Raw genomic sequence first — 16885 nt, forward strand, 5'->3', positions numbered from 1 at the left:
CCCATTTGAAAATGTCTATCAGTACCTAAGAAACAATACATTTGTCTCCTAGCTACAATAAATGGCGTAGATCCGAATAATGCACAGATTTATTTTTCTGCTGTAGTAGATCAATCACAACTCACTTGTTGCATTGCTCGATTTGGAAAACTTGTTTTTTTGCCATCTTAAGTGTATTGAAGTCTAGATTCAGTATCCACCCTCCCTACCACACCCTGTGTCTGCAGTGTTGACTATCTACAGGATTCACTGCAGCAACTTGCCATGTAACTCCCTCCCTTCTGACCTCCACCACCAAGATGGGCAATGTTGTGAGAATATCATCACTGCCAATTCCCCTCCAGGTGAAAGATCACCCTGACTTGGACTCATTCCTTCATCGTCATTGTTAGGATCCTGAAACTCCCCACCTAACAGCACTGTGGGAGTACCTTCACCACAAGGATTGCAGCAGAACAAGAAGAAGGTCCATCACCCTTTCTTGAGGGCAATTAGGCATATGCAATAAATGCTGTCTTGCAGATCAAATAAAAGATAATTATTAGTAATGACAGGATTGAACATATCAATGCAAAATTTTGAAACCAGAATTTAAGTAAACTGATAATAATATGGATCAGGATACTTTGCTTATACAGGTAACTCTTACAAACAAATGCAGCTCTTTAAATAATGACCTGCCCAGCTCTGTTTATTTTTTTTTATTCATTCATGGGATGTGGGCGACACTGGCCAGGCCAGCATTTATTGCCCATCCCTAATTGCCCTTGAGAAGGTGGTGGTGAGCTGCCTTCTTAAACCGCTACAGTCCTTTTGGGGTAGGTATACCCACAGTGCTGTTAGGAAGGGAGTTCCAGGATTTTGACCCAGCGACAGTGAAGGAACGGCGATATAGTTCCAAGTCAGGATGGTGTGTGACCTGGAGGGGAACTTGCAGGTGGTGGTGTTCCCATGTATTTGCTGCCCTTGTTCTTCTAGTTGGTAGAGGTCGCGGGTTTGGAAGGTGCTGTCTAAGGAGCCTTGGTGCATTGCTGCAGTGCATCTTGTAGATGGTACACACTGCTGCCACTGTGCATCAGTGGTGGAGGGAGTGAATGTTTGTAGATGGGGTGCCAATCAAGCGGGCTGCTTTGTCCTGGATGGTGTTGAGCTTCTTGAGTGTTGTTGGAGCTGCACCCATCCAGGCAAGTGGAGAGTATTCCATCACACTCCTGACTTGTGCCTTGTAGATGGTAGACAGGCTTTAGGGAGTCAGGAGGTGAGTTACTCACCTCAGGATTCCTAGCCTCTGACCTGCTCTTGTAGCCACGGTATTTATATGGCTACTCCAGTTCACTTTCTGGTCAATGGTAGCCCCTAGGATGTTGATAGTGGGGGATTCAGCGATGGTAATGCTGTTGAATGTCAAAGGGAGATGGTTAGATTCTCTCTTGTTGGAGAAGGTCATTGCCTGGCACTTGTGTGGCACGAATGTTACTTGCCACTTATCATCCCAAGCCTGGATATTGTCCAGGTCTTGCTGCATTTCTACACGGACTGCTTCAGTATCTGAGGAGTCACGAATGGTGCTGAACATTGTGCAATCATCAGCGGACATCCCCACTTCTGACCTTATGATTGAAGGAAGGTCATTGATGAAGCAGCTGAAGATGGTTGGGCCCAGGACACTACCCTGAGGAACTCCTGCAGTGATGTCCTGAAGCTCAGATGATTGGCCTCCAACAACCACAACCATCTTCCTTTGCTCTAGGTATGACTCCAGCCAGCGGAGGGTTTTCCTCCTGATTCCCATTGACCTCAGTTTTGCTCGGGCTCCTTGATGCCATACTCGGTCAAATGCTGCCTTGATGTCAAGGGCATTCACTCTCACCTCACCTCTTGAGTTCAGCTCTTTTGTCCATGTTTGAACCAAGGCTGTAATGAGGTCAGGAGCCGAGTGGCCCTGGCGGAACCCAAACTGAGTGTCACTGAGCAGGTAATTGCTAAGCAAGTGCCGCTTGATGCCACTGTTGATGACACCTTCCATCACTTTACTGATGATTGAGAGTAGGCTGATAGGGCGGTATTTGGCCAGGTTGGACTTATCCTGCTTTTTGTGTACAGGACATACCTGGGCAATTTTCCACATTGCAGGGTAGATGCCAATGTTGTAGCTGTACTGGAACAGCTTGGCTAGGGGCGCGGCAAGTTCTGGAGCACAGGTCTTCGGTACTATTGCCGGAATATTGTCAGGGCCCATAGGTTTTGCAGTATCCAGTGCCTTCAGTCGTTTCTTGATATCACGTGGAGTGAATCGAATTGGCTGAAGTCTGGCATCTGTGATGCTGGGGACGGGGAGGCCGAGATGGATCATCAACTCGGCACTTCTGTCTGAAGATTGTTGCAAATGCTTCAGCCTTATCTTTCGCACTGATGTGCTGGGCTCCCCCATCATTGAGGATGGGGATATTTGTGGAGCCACCTCCTCCAGTTAGTTGTTTAATTGTCCACCACCATTCACAGCTGGATGTGGCAGGACTGCAGAGCTTAGATCTGATCTGTTGGTTATGGGATTGCTTAGCTCTGTCTATCGCATGCTGTTTACGCATTTTGGCACGCAGATAGTCCTGTGTTGTAGCTTCACCAGGTTGACACCTCATTTTGAGGTATGCCTGGTGCTGCTCCTGGCATGCCCTCCTGCACTCTTCATTGAACCTGGGTTGGTCTCCTGACTTGATGGTAATTGTAGAGTGGGGGATATGCCGGGCCATGAGGTTACAGATTGTGGTTGAGTACAATTCTGCTGCTGCTGATGGCCCACAGCGCCTCATGGATGCCCAGTTTTGCATTGCTAGATCTGTTCGAAATCTATCCCATTTAGCATGGTGATAGTGCCACACAACACGATGGACGGTATCCTCAATGTGAAGGCGGGGCTGCGTCTCCACAAGGACTGTGCGGTGGTCACTCCTACCAATACAGTCATGGACAGAAGCATCTGCAGCAGGCAGATTGGTGAGGACGAGGTCAAGTATGTTTTTCCCTCGTGTTGGTTCCCCCACCACCTGCCGCAGACCCAGTCTAGCAGCTATGTCCTTTCGGACTCGGCCAGCTTGGTCAGTAGTGGTGCTACCGAGCCACTCTTCGTGATGGACATTGAAGTCCCCCACCCAGAGTACATTATGTGCCCTTGCCACCCTCAGTATTTCCTCCAAGTGGTGTTCAACATGGTGGAGTACTGAGTCATCAGCTGAGGGAGGGCGGTAGGTGGTAATCAGTAGGAGGTTACCTTGCCCATGTTTGACCTGATGCCATGAGACGTCATGGGGTCCGGAGTCGATGTTGAGGACTCCCAGGGCAACTCCCTCCCTACTGTATATCACCATGCCACCCGACATTGTCTGTAAGGTATGATTCCGTGAGTATGACAATGTCAGGCTGTTGCTTGACTAGTCTGTGGGACAGCTCTCCAAACTTTGGCACAAGCCCCCAGATGTTAGTAAGGACTTTGCAGGGTCGACAGGGCTGGGTTTGCCGTTGTCGTTTCCGGTGCCTAGGTCGATGCCGGGCGGTCCATCCGGTTTCATTCTTTTTTATTGACTTCGTAGCAGTAAGGTACAACTGAGTGGCTTGCTAGGCCATTTCAGAGGGCATGTAAGAGTTAACCACATTGCTGTAGGTCTGGAGTCACATGTAGGCCAGACCAGGTAAGGAGAGCAGATTTCCTTCCCTAAAGGGGATTAGTGAACCAGATGGGTTTTTACAACAATCGACAATGGTTTCATGGCCATCATTAGACTAGCTTTTAATTCCAGATTTATTAATCAAATTCAAATTCCACCTTCTGCTGTGGTGGGATTTGAACCCATGTCTCCAGAAAAATACCCTGAGTCTCTGGGTTACTAGTCCAGTGATAATACCACTACGCCACCGCCTACCCGATTCATGCCACCTAGATGCTTTGTCCATATATGGAGGGTAAAGTGCCTTTTATTCACTACTCACACAATTTCATTCCTGTTTCTCAGTGATTAAATCTATTTACTGACTCCTTGGACTGCTTACAGCCTGTGTTATGCTATTAAATGCCCACACCTGCAGAGTTCAGTGCTTGACAAATGAGCCAAATTTTTCTCTTGAAATGTTCTTTTCTTTGATTACATCTTCCTGTTGTGTCATTCTGGCAATGAGGTACATTATTACAATAAATAATGAAAATAATGCAGAACTCCCAGATTTCTACTGTCCAGCCACAGAAAGAAACTAATAAAAAAGGTTAATGGCATTACTTCTGTGATTACTGCCAGAATTATTGGCATCTTTCCTGTTACGTTTACAGCTAGGGCTCTTGTCACAATTACTGCCATGATTCCTGACACAGTTACTGCCACGGTTACTGATAACATTACTGCCACAATTACAGCAATGATTACTGACAAAATGACTGACTAAATTACTGCCAGGATTACCAACACGATTATTGCAATGAGTAGTGCCACAATTACTGTCACAATTACCGACACGATTACTGCCATGATTACTGACACAATTACTGCTCATGCTACTGCCAGGATTACTGACAGAATTACCGACACAATGACTGACAAAATTGCTGGCACAATTCCTGCCACAATTACTGCCATGATTGCTGACACGGTTACTAACTCGATAACTGCAATGATTACTGCCACAGTTACTGCCACGATTACTGAAACAATTACTAAATCAATTACTGCCATGGTTACCGACACAATTACTTCTATGATTACTGCCACAATTACTATCACAATTACTGCCATGGTTACTGACACAATTACTGTCACAATTACTGCCATGATTAATAACACAATTACTGTCAACATTACTGACACAATTAATGCCCTAATTACTGTCACAATTACCTACACAATTACTGCAATGATTACTGCCACAATTACTGTCACAATTACTGCCACAATTACTGACAGTGTTACTGCCATGATACTGACAGAATTACTGCCAAAATTACTGACACAATTATTGCCATGAATACTGCCACGATTACTGCCACAATTACTACCATGAATACTGCCATGATTACTGCCACAATTACTACCACGATTACCGACACAATTACTGCCATGAATACTGACACAATTACTGCCACAATTACTGCCATAATTACTGACACAATTACTGCCATGACTATTGCCAAAATTACTGACACAATTACCGACACGATTATCGACACGATTATTGCCACAATTACTGCCATGAATACTGCCACAATTACCGACACAATTACTCCACAATTACTACCACAATTACCGACACAATTACTGCCATGAATACTGCCACAATTACTGACATAATTACTGCCATGAATTTCTTCTTTCTTTTCTTTTGGGCCTCCTTATCTCGAGAGACAATGGATACGCGCCTGGAGGTGGTCAGTGGTTTGTGAAGCAGCGCCTGGAGTGGCTATAAAGGCCAATTCTAGAGTGACAGGCTCTTCCACAGGTGCTGCAGAGAAATTTGTTTGTTGGGGCTGTTGCACAGTTGGCTCTCCCCTTGCGCCTCTGTCTTTTTTCCTGCCAACTACTAAGTCTCTTCGACTCGCCACAATTTAGCCCTGTCTTTATGGCTGCCCGCCAGCTCTGGCGAATGCTGGCAACTGACTCCCACGACTTGTGATCAATGTCACACGATTTCATGTCACGTTTGCAGACGTCTTTATAACGGAGACATGGACGGCCGGTGGGTCTGATACCAGTGGCGAGCTCGCTGTACAATGTGTCTTTGGGGATCCTGCCATCTTCCATGCGGCTCACATGGCCAAGCCATCTCAAGCGCCGCTGACTCAGTAGTGTGTATAAGCTGGGGGTGTTGGCCGCTTCAAGGACTTCTGTGTTGGAGATATAGTCCTGCCACCTGATGCCAAGTATTCTCCGAAGGCAGCGAAGATGGAATGAATTGAGGCGTCGCTCTTGGCTGGCATACGTTGTCCAGGCCTCGCTGCCGTAGAGCAAGGTACTGAGGACACAGGCCTGATACACTCGGACTTTTGTGTTCCGTGTCAGTGCGCCATTTTCCCACACTCTCTTGGCCAGTCTGGACATAGCAGTGGAAGCCTTACCCATGCGCTTGTTGATTTCTGCATCTAGAGACAGGTTACTGGCGATAGTTGAGCCTAGGTAGGTGAACTCTTGAACCACTTCCAGAGCGTGGTCGCCAATATTGATGGATAGAGCATTTCTGACATCCTGCCCCATGATGTTCGTTTTCTTGAGGCTGATGGTTAGGCCAAATTCATTGCAGGCAGACGCAAACCTGTCGATGAGACTCTGCAGGCATTCTTCAGTGTGAGATGTTAAAGCAGCATCGTCAGCAAAGAGGAGTTCTCTGATGAGGACTTTCCGTACTTTGGACTTCGCTCTTAGACGGGCAAGGTTGAACAACCTGCCCCCTGATCTTGTGTGGAGGAAAATTCCTTCTTCAGAGGATTTGAACGCATGTGAAAGCAGCAGGGAGAAGAAAATCTGCCATGAATACTGACACAATTACTGCCACAATTACCGACACAATTACTGCCACAATTACCGCCATGAATACTGCCACAATTACTGCCATGAATACTGCCACAATTACTGCCACAATTACCGACACAATTACTGCCACAATTACTGCCATGAATACTGCCACAATTACTGCCACAATTACCGACATAATTACTGTCATGAATACTGCCACAATTACCGCCACAATTACTGCCATGATGCCATGAATACTGCCACAATTACCGACACAATTACTGCCACAATTACTGCCACAATTACCAACACAATTACTGCCATGAATCTTTTGGGCCTCCTTATCTCGAGAGACAATGGATACGCGCCTGGAGGTGGTCAGTGGATGAATGAATACTGCCACAATTACCGACATAATTACTGTCATGAATACTGACACAATTACTGCCACAATTACCGACACAATTACTGCCACAATTACCGACACAATTACTGCCATGAATACTGCCACAATTACTGCCAAAATTACTGCCATGAATACTGCCACAATTACTGACAAAATTACTGCCACAATTACTGCCACAATTACCGACACAATTACTGCCACAATTACCGACACAATTACTGCCATGAATACTGCCACAATTACTGCCAAAATTACTGCCATGAATACTGCCACAATTACTGACAAAATTACTGCCACAATTACTGCCACAATTACCGACACAATTACTGCCATGAATACTGCCACAATTACCGACATAATTACTGCCATGAATACTGACACAATTACTGCCACAATTACCGACACAATTACTGCCAAAATTACCGACAGAATTACTGCCATGAATACTGCCACAATTACTGCCACAATTACTGCCATGAATACTGCCACAATTACTGCCACAATTACCGACATAATTACTGCCATGAATACTGACACAATTACTGCCACAATTACCAACACAATTACTGCCATGAATACTGCCATGAATACTGCCACAATTACTGCCACAATTACCGACATAATTACTGTCATGAATACTGACACAATTACTGCCACAATTACCGACACAATTACTGCCACAATTACTGACACAATTACTGCCATGAATACCGACACAATTACTGCCACAATTACTGCCACAATTACCGACACAATTACTGCCATGAATACTGACACAATTACTGCCACAATTACCGACATAATTACTGCCATGAATACTGACACGATTACTGCCACAATTACCGACACAATTACTGCCATGAATACTGCCACAATTACTGCCACAATTACTGACAAAATTACTGCCACAATTACCGCCATGAATACTGCCACAATTACTGCCACAATTACCGACATAATTACTGCCATGAATACTGACACAATTACTGCCACAATTACTGCCATGAATACTGCCACAATTACTGCCACAATTACCGACACAATTACTGCCATGGATACTGCCACAATTACTGCCACAATTACCGACACAATTACTGCCATGAATACTGACACAATTACTGCCACAATTACCGACATAATTACTGCCATGAATACTGACACGATTACTGCCACAATTACCGACACAATTACTGCCATGAATACTGCCACAATTACTGCCACAATTACTGACAAAATTACTGCCACAATTACCGCCATGAATACTGCCACAATTACTGCCACAATTACCGACATAATTACTGCCATGAATACTGACACAATTACTGCCACAATTACCGACACAATTACTGCCATGGATACTGCCACAATTACTGCCACAATTACTGCCATGAATACTGCCACAATTACTGCCACAATTACCGACACAATTACTGCCACAATTACCGACACAATTACTGCCATGAATACTGCCACAATTACCGACATAATTACTGCCATGAATACTGACACAATTACTGCCACAATTACCGACACAATTACTGCCACAATTACCGACACAATTACTGCCATGAATACTGCCACAATTACTGCCATGAATATTGCCACAATTACTGCCACAATTACTGCGATGAATACTGCCACAATTACTGCCACAATTACTGACACAATTACTGCCATAATCACTGCCATAATTACTGCCACAATTACTGCCATGAATACTGACGCAATTACTGCCACAATTACCGACACAATTACTGCCATAATCACTGCCATAATCACTGACACTATTACTAACAAAATTAATGCCATGATTACTGACACGATTACTAATTCAATTACTGCCATGGTTACCGACACAATTACTTCTATGATTACCGCCACAATTACTATCACAATTACTGCCATGATTATTGACACAATTACTGTCAAAATGAGTGCCACAATGACTGACACAATTACTGTCACAATTACTGCCATGATTAATAGCACAATTACTGTCAACATTACTGACACAATTAATGCCCTAATTACTGCCACAATTACTTACACAATTACTGCAATGATTACTGCCACAATTACTTCCACAATTACTTACACAATTACTGCAATGATTACTGCCACAATTACTGCCACAATTACTGACAGCTTTACTGCCATGATACTGACAGAATTACTGCCATGATACTGACAGAATTACTGACACAATTACTGCCAAGATTACCGACACAATTATTGCCATGAATACTACCACAATTACTACCATGATTACTGACACAATCACTGCCACAATTACTGCTACGATTACCGACACGATTACCGACACACGTACTGCAATGAATACTGCCACAAAAATGCCATGATTACTGACACGATTACTGCAATGATTACTGCAATGATTACTGCCACAATAACTGTCACAATTACTGAAACAATTACTACCTCAATTACTGCGACGATTACTGACACAATTACTTCTATGATTACTGCCACAATTACTGTCACAATTATTGCCATAATTACTGGCGGAATTACTGAAAAATTACTGCCACGATTACTGACACAATTACTGATAGAATTACTGCTACAATTACTGCTACGATTACTACCATGATTACTGACACGATTACTGACATGATTACTGCCACAATTCTGTCACGATTACTGCCACGATTACTGACACATTACTGACACAATTACTGCAATAATTACTGCCACAATTATTTCCATATTTACTTCACTGATTATTGCCATGATACTGCCATGAGTACTGCAATGTTTACTGCCATGATTACTGCAATGTTTACTGCCATGATTACTGCTATGATTACTGCAATGATTCCTGCAATGTATACTGCCACGATTACTCCAATGATTACTACCATCAATACTGCAATGATTACTGCTACAATTCCTGCAATGATTACTGCCAAAGTACTGCAATGATTATTGTCATGATTACTGCCAGGATTGCTGCCACGATTACTGCCATGATTACTGCAATGATTGCTGCCACAATTCCTGCAATGCTTACTGCCATAGTACTGCAATGATTATTGTCATGATTACTGCCATGATTACTGCCATAATTACTGCCATAATTACTGCCACGATTACTGTCACGATTCCTGCAATGATTATTGTCATGATTACTGCCATAATTACTACCACAATTATTACCACGATTACTACCACAGTTACTACCATGATTACAACCATGATTACTGGCACAATTATTGACAGAATTACTATCACAATTACTGTCATGATTACTGACACAATTACTGCCACAACTACTGCCATCATTACTGTCATAATTACTGCCATCATTACTGCCACAATTACTGCCATAATCACTGCCACAATTACTGCTACAGTTATTGGTATGATTACTGCCACAAATGCTGCCATGAGACTGGTATGATCACGGCTATGGTTCTTGCTACAATTCCTGCCAAGATTCCGGCTACAATTACATTCCATCCTTGAAAAAGCATTTATTTTCTAAACTTTTGTCTACATTATCATATGTGTGTGACAGTCTTCCCCAATGGTTGAAGCAGCCTCTGCGTGTGGCTGATTACCAGATGCCTGAAACTTCTGACACCTCACACTGCATTTAGCATAGTTGATTTTGATTTCTGACACAATAGATCAGATTTTTAAACAATTTGTTTTTCAGCAAATTCTAACTCCCCCATCAAAGCCCATCTCTCCGGTACCCTAACTCTCACATCAAACCCCATCCCTCAGGTATCTAACTCGCCCATCAAAGCCCATTCCTCTGGTATTCTATCTCCCCATCAAAGCCATCCTTCTGGTACCCTAACTCAAACATCAAAGCTCATCCCTCTGGTACCTTAATTTCCCCCATCAAAGCCCATCCTTCTGGTACTCTCATACAACTATCAAAGCCCATCCCTCTGGTACTCTAATACAACTATCAAAGCCCATCCCTCTGGTACTCTAATACAACTATCAAAGCCCATCCCTCTGGTACACTAACTCCCCCATCAAGGCCATGCCTCTGGTACCCTAACTCTCCCAAAAAGGCCATGCCTCTGGTACTCTAACTCCCCCATCAAAGCCATGCCTCTGGTACCCTAACTCTCCCATCAAGGCTATGCCTCTGGTACCCTAGCTCTCCCATTAAGGCCATGCCTCTGGTATCCTAATTCTCCTAATGAAGCCCATCTGGTACACATTGCTGGCTTATCATTGAACGTGTGTGAGATGGGAAATTGATGGAACTGATAATAGACACTGACTTTTTGCCCCTGGGACCTGGACTCAGATCCAGCCCAGATGGATGGAATCAATATATTTCTCTATCTGTTGGCTCTAAGGCCAATGGAGAGTATTTGTTACTAACTGGCACTGTTGTTGTGGGAAATGGGAATATGTTGCACTAGTGAGATAGAGGGAGCTCTTTGGTTGAGGCTGAGAAACATGGTTGGAGCAGCGGGGAGGAAACATTCCTGAATATTTAGCTCCAGGGCTGCTTGCTGCTGGAGTCTGAAATGGAAAATCTTCCATCCCACAGAGTGAGATATCGGAGAGGGAGGGAAGGGAAGAGGAGGGAGATCTTTATCTGCTCACCACAACAAAACCAGAAACCTGCTTGTAAAGAACAGGTTTGCAATTTTGCTGCTAATTCAAAGAGAAGGCCTTCCTCTCCCTCCCCCCATTGTGTAATACACTGAGCTTTCAATGAAAAATAACTGAACAGCTCGACATTTGAACTAAATTACCAAAATGGTGTATATCTCTTTCCTGTGGACTGTGCATCCCTAATACAACAACAACTTACATTTAAAAAGTGCCTTTCACATAGAAAACCATCCCCAAAGCACTCCAGAAAGATGTAAAGACAAGCCATAAAAGCTATTAGGAGCATTGGCCAAAGTTTGATCAAAGAAGTGGAGTTTAAGAAGGGTCTTAAAGGAGGTGAGGGTGGTGGCGATGTGAAGAGGTTTAGGGAGTAAATTCCAGAGCACAGGATCTAGACAGCTGAAGGCACGGTCGCCAATGGTGAGGTGAGGAATGGAGAGTTTGGGAGAGGATTCTCGGGCTGGAGGAGGTGAGATAGAGTTGGGGAGGACCAAGGCCATGAAGGGAATTAAACACAAGGACGTGAATTTTTAATTTAAAGCATTGGGAGATCGAGAGCCAACATATGCTAGGGAGAACAGGATGACGGGGACATGGCACGGGATAGGTTATGTGCAGCAAAGTCTTGGATGAATTGAAGTTTGAGAGTGCAGGATGGAAGGCCATCCAGGACAGCACGGAGGTAATGGGATGTGGAGGTGATGTGGAGACATGGCTAATGGTCTCAGGATGGTGGAGGACTATATGTACAGCTTTTATTACTGTTGGTTTGGGGGGCATCTATGGGTTGAAAGTCACATGTTTGTTTGCCTGGGACATTGAAAATTTAAGGTTCCATTTATTTAACAACAAACAATACAAACAATCCAAAGACATAACCACCCTCCAGTGAAACCAAAATAAAGTGAGAAACTCCCCACCTCCCACATTAGAGGTTTAACCTTTCAGCCTCAGAGCAGTCATGCTGGCACCTCACACACACAACTCCTGGCCCATTACAACATCGGATGCTTTCGAAATCAGAAGGGGAGTTTTGTGAGGCTGCAGTGCCAGTTCAACACCTCTCTTGGCAGGTGCTCAGATTAGGGAATAGGCCACAGAGGTCAGTACACTGGATCTACGGTGTTCCTGACATGCCCATGATTCTCTGATTTGTGTTTCCGTTATGTGAGACTTTGTGCTGACAAAATGCAATCTGTAGTGTATCCCCCTCTTCCTCACCATCAAAAAAAGACCCATCTGAATTTCAAGAGTTTGCAGTGCAAAAGCTCAGTTTATGAAAATACTGCTCATTTACGCCAAACAGAACGGACGGTGCCTGTCCACAGCCAGGATGGGAAAACTTGTTTCTTTCTCTGTCTTAAATATATAAACCCAGAATATGTCAAACCACTTTCTGCCTTGTATAAAATAGTGCTGCTCCTCTCTGTGCTGGAGCAACTAACCCCAATCCCTGTTTTTTACTGTTACACATCTGACCAGGGCAAGAGCCAAAATGATTTGCACTCCATCAATCTCTTTATCCTTCTGCTTCTTGGAGTACAAACTGACAGCAAATACTTGCAGGATTAACAGCCTCAGTCTAATACTGTTTCAGCTCCCTGATTTGGACCGTATTACCATCTGCAGCAAAAGAACGCCTGTGTGTCCCAGCAGGCTGATGATATCACACAGCAACTTCACACACTATTCCACGCACTGGAAGAAACAGTGAGCTAACCCTAGAAAGGCTGACAGCTTGTTCAAGCATGTTCATTCTAGGAACAACTCACTGCTTACTGCAGCCTGCTCAGGAACCCAGGCATCTCGAAAGCTCTAAAATTGCTGACATTCCTTTCCTTCAAATGCCTCTCTTGTGTACCTTGAAATAAAACTGGATTCCTATTCACCCTGTAATGCAGCTCGACAGGAACTGAGCACAGCAGGACTCAGAGAGGCAAGTCGTCAATCTGAAGATGAACCATCTTTAATCAAGCTACTTCAAACCGACACTTTATTAACTATCACTGAACAGCAGTGTTTGTACAATTTCTACATACCTTTCATAGCTGAGCATAAAAAATACATCATTTGATGGCTGCCCGGTCCAAGATTAGGCTCATGCTCGAGTCTCCCTTTGCCTTTTTAGCAGCTGTGGTCTGCAGCATTGCCCGACAACACAGCCATCTGAAAATCCACGTGACTCAGTCACATACCCAGTAATCTGTTTATTCTCCACCCACTGCTGCTGATTGGCAGGTCAAGAGGTTCATTCTACCAAGCACTCTGCCTCCCAGCCACTCTGTTGCTCACTGCAGTCTAACACAGTCAGCAGGTATGCAGCAAGCTGCACCTCCCTCTCTATTAGATAGTGACTTGGAAACAGCCATCCAAACTTCAGTTTTCCTTTCATTCATCTTTGCAGTTACTTCCTTTGGTAACAACAGGGGGTATGGCAGCATAGTGGTTATGTTACTGGACTAGAAATCCAGAAGGGCGGATTAATGCTCCAGGGACATGAGTTAACATCACAGTATGGCAGTTGGGAATTTAAATTCAATTAAGTAAATCTGAATAAAAAGACCATGAAATTACTGGATTGTTGTAAAAGCCCATCTGACTAATGTCCTTTAGGAAAGGAAATCTGCTGTCCTTACCGACTTGCCACTAATTATTTTTTGGAGTGTGCGGGTGACTTATTCAAGTGTGCAGCACCTTGATGTTTTTTTGCACAGCCGCACATGCGTGATAACTTAAAGGGGCTGACTTGTGGAGGGACTATTGGGTTGTTGCGCAGCTACAGGGAACATTGGTCTACATGGAACAACTGGCCTATATGCGACTCCAGTCCCACACCACTGTGGCGGACTCTTAACTGCCCTCCAAAAAAGGCCACTCAGTTGTATTCAAAAAGGCAGCTTACCACCTTCTTTAGGTCAAGTGGATGGACAATAAATTTCGCCTTACCAGCAATGGCCACATCTGTAAATGGATTAAAAGAAGACCAAGAATTTGAAATTGAGTACTACATGTAAGAGATTGAAGCCTAGCCCACTTTCTATTAGCAATGTTTTTTAGTTTTTAGTTTGGAGATACAGCATTGAAACAGGCCCTTCGGCCCACCGAGTCTGTGCCGACCATCAACCACCCATTTATACTAATCCTACAATAATTCCATATTCCTACCACACCTGTCCCTATATTTCCCTACCACCTACCTATACTAGGGGCAATTTATAATGGCCAATTAACCTATCAACCTGCAAGTCTTTGGCATGTGGGAGGAAACCGGAGCACCCGGAGGAAACCCACGCAGACACAGGGAGAACTTACAAACTCCACACAGACAGTACCCAGAATTGAACCTGGGTCGCTGGAGCTGTGAGGCTGCGGTGCTAACCACTGCGCCACTGTGCCGCCCATGTTAAATGGATATAAGCCAAATGGTGAACAATGAAGCGAGACACAGATCCTTTTCTTGATAGTCAGTTTATTCGCAGAATGTAGCATTACATATCTTTGCCTCCTGCTTTTCTCCCCCGTGTCCCAGCAGGCTCTCGTTATATCTGCTCTAAGTCCTTAATTAAACAATGCCATTCACCTGTGTATCTTTAAAAACATAATTAACCAATCATTAACAGGCAGAAGCAACTATTCCATTTCCTGTTCACTGTAAATGCTGGTCAATACATTTTGTTGATTTTTCATTTGCATCAACTTAATTTTTATATTAATACTTCCAGCTATATTGATTGGGTGAAATTAATGGGGATCTAGTTGCTGGGCTGTCCTTCAGTTGCTGAGATTTCTGCCTCCAATATTGATCAGGAGGAATAGCCTTGCTCCTTGAATAATATGGTGCCCACACTGGGAACGATAAATACCACTGTGCTCCTGGTTCATTCGCACTGGACGTGACTGACACTCACTGTGCTCCTGGTTCATTCACACTGGACATGACTGACACTCACGGTGCTCCTCCGTCATTCACACTGGACATGACTGACACTCACGGTGCTCCTCCGTCATTCACACTGGATATGATTGACACTCACTGTGCTCCTGGTTCTTTCACACTGGACATGACTGACACTCACTGTGCTGCTGGTTCATTCGCATTGGACATGACTGACACTCACAGTGCTCCTGGTTCTTTCACACTGGGCATGACTGACACTCACTGTGCTCCTGGTTCATTCGCACTGGACATGACTGACACTCAATGTGTCCCTGGTTCATTCACACTGGACATGACTGACAGTCACTGTGCTCCTGGTTCTTTCACACTCTACATGACTGACACTCACTGAGCTTCTGGTTCTTTCACAGTGGACATGACTGACACTCACTGTGCTCCTGGTTCATTCACACTGGACATGACTGACACTCACTGAGCTTCTGGTTCTTTCACACTGGACATGACTGACACTCACTGTGCTCCTGGTTCATTCCCACTGGGCATGACAGACACTCACAGTGCTCCTGGTTCATTCGTATTGGACATGACTGACACTCACTGTGCTCCTGGTTCATTCGCACTCGACATGACTGACACTCACTGTGCTCCTGGTTCATTCGCATTGGACATGACTGACACTCACAGTGCTCCTGGTTCATTCGCATTGGACATGACTGACACTCAGTGCTCCTGGTTCATTCGCATTGGACATGACTGACACTCACTGTGCTCTTGGTTCATTCGTATTGGACATGACTGACACTCACTGTGCTCCTGGTTCATTCGCATTGGATATGACAGACACTCACAGTGCTCCTGATTCATTCGTATTGGACATGACTGACACTCACTGTGCTCCTGGTTCATTTGCACTCGACATGACTGACACTCACTGTGCTCCTGGTTCATTCGCATTGGACATGACTGACACTCACAGCGCTCCTGGTTCTTTCACACTGGGCAGGACTGACACTCACTGTGCTCCTCGTTCATTCACACTGGGCATGACAGACAGTCACTGTGCTCCTGGTTCATTCGCATTAGACATGACTGACACTTGCTGTGCCCCTGGTTCATTCGCACTGGACATGACTGACACTCAGTGCTCCTGGTTCATTCGCATTGGACATGACTGACACTCACTGTGCCCCTGGTTCATTCGCACTGGACATGACTGACACTCAGTGCTCCTGGTTCATTCGCATTGGACATGACTGACACTCACTGTGCTCTTGGTTCTTTCACACTGGACATGACTGACACTCACTGTGCTGCTGCTACTTTCCCACTCTACATGACTGACACTCACTGTGCTCCTGGTTCTTTCACACTGGACATGACTGACACTCACTGTGCTCCTGTTTCATTCGCACTGGACATGACTGACACTCACTGTGCGGCGGGTTCATTTGTATTGAACATGATTGACACTCACTGTGCTCCTGG

The 16885-nt window shown here is 44.6% G+C and overlaps 1 protein-coding gene across 2 annotated transcripts in view; it reads right to left on the reverse strand.

Moving 5' to 3' along the window:
• The window catches only part of LOC137350578 (nuclear receptor ROR-alpha A), a 1041882-nt gene that overhangs the window by 239535 nt on the left and 785462 nt on the right, over positions 1-16885 (reverse strand). The window contains exon 1 of one of the 2 annotated variants that reach the window (XM_068015240.1): positions 13542-13675. The exons of the other annotated variant lie outside the window; for it this stretch is intronic. Coding sequence (XP_067871341.1) covers positions 13542-13572 — 31 coding nt within the window. The 5' untranslated portion in view covers positions 13573-13675. Of the gene's footprint in view, positions 1-13541; positions 13676-16885 lie in introns of those variants that run through there. 2 annotated transcript variants of the gene reach the window in all.

This window comes from Heterodontus francisci, chromosome 35 (assembly GCF_036365525.1).
Source record: "Heterodontus francisci isolate sHetFra1 chromosome 35, sHetFra1.hap1, whole genome shotgun sequence".
Lineage (NCBI taxonomy): Eukaryota > Metazoa > Chordata > Chondrichthyes > Heterodontiformes > Heterodontidae > Heterodontus > Heterodontus francisci.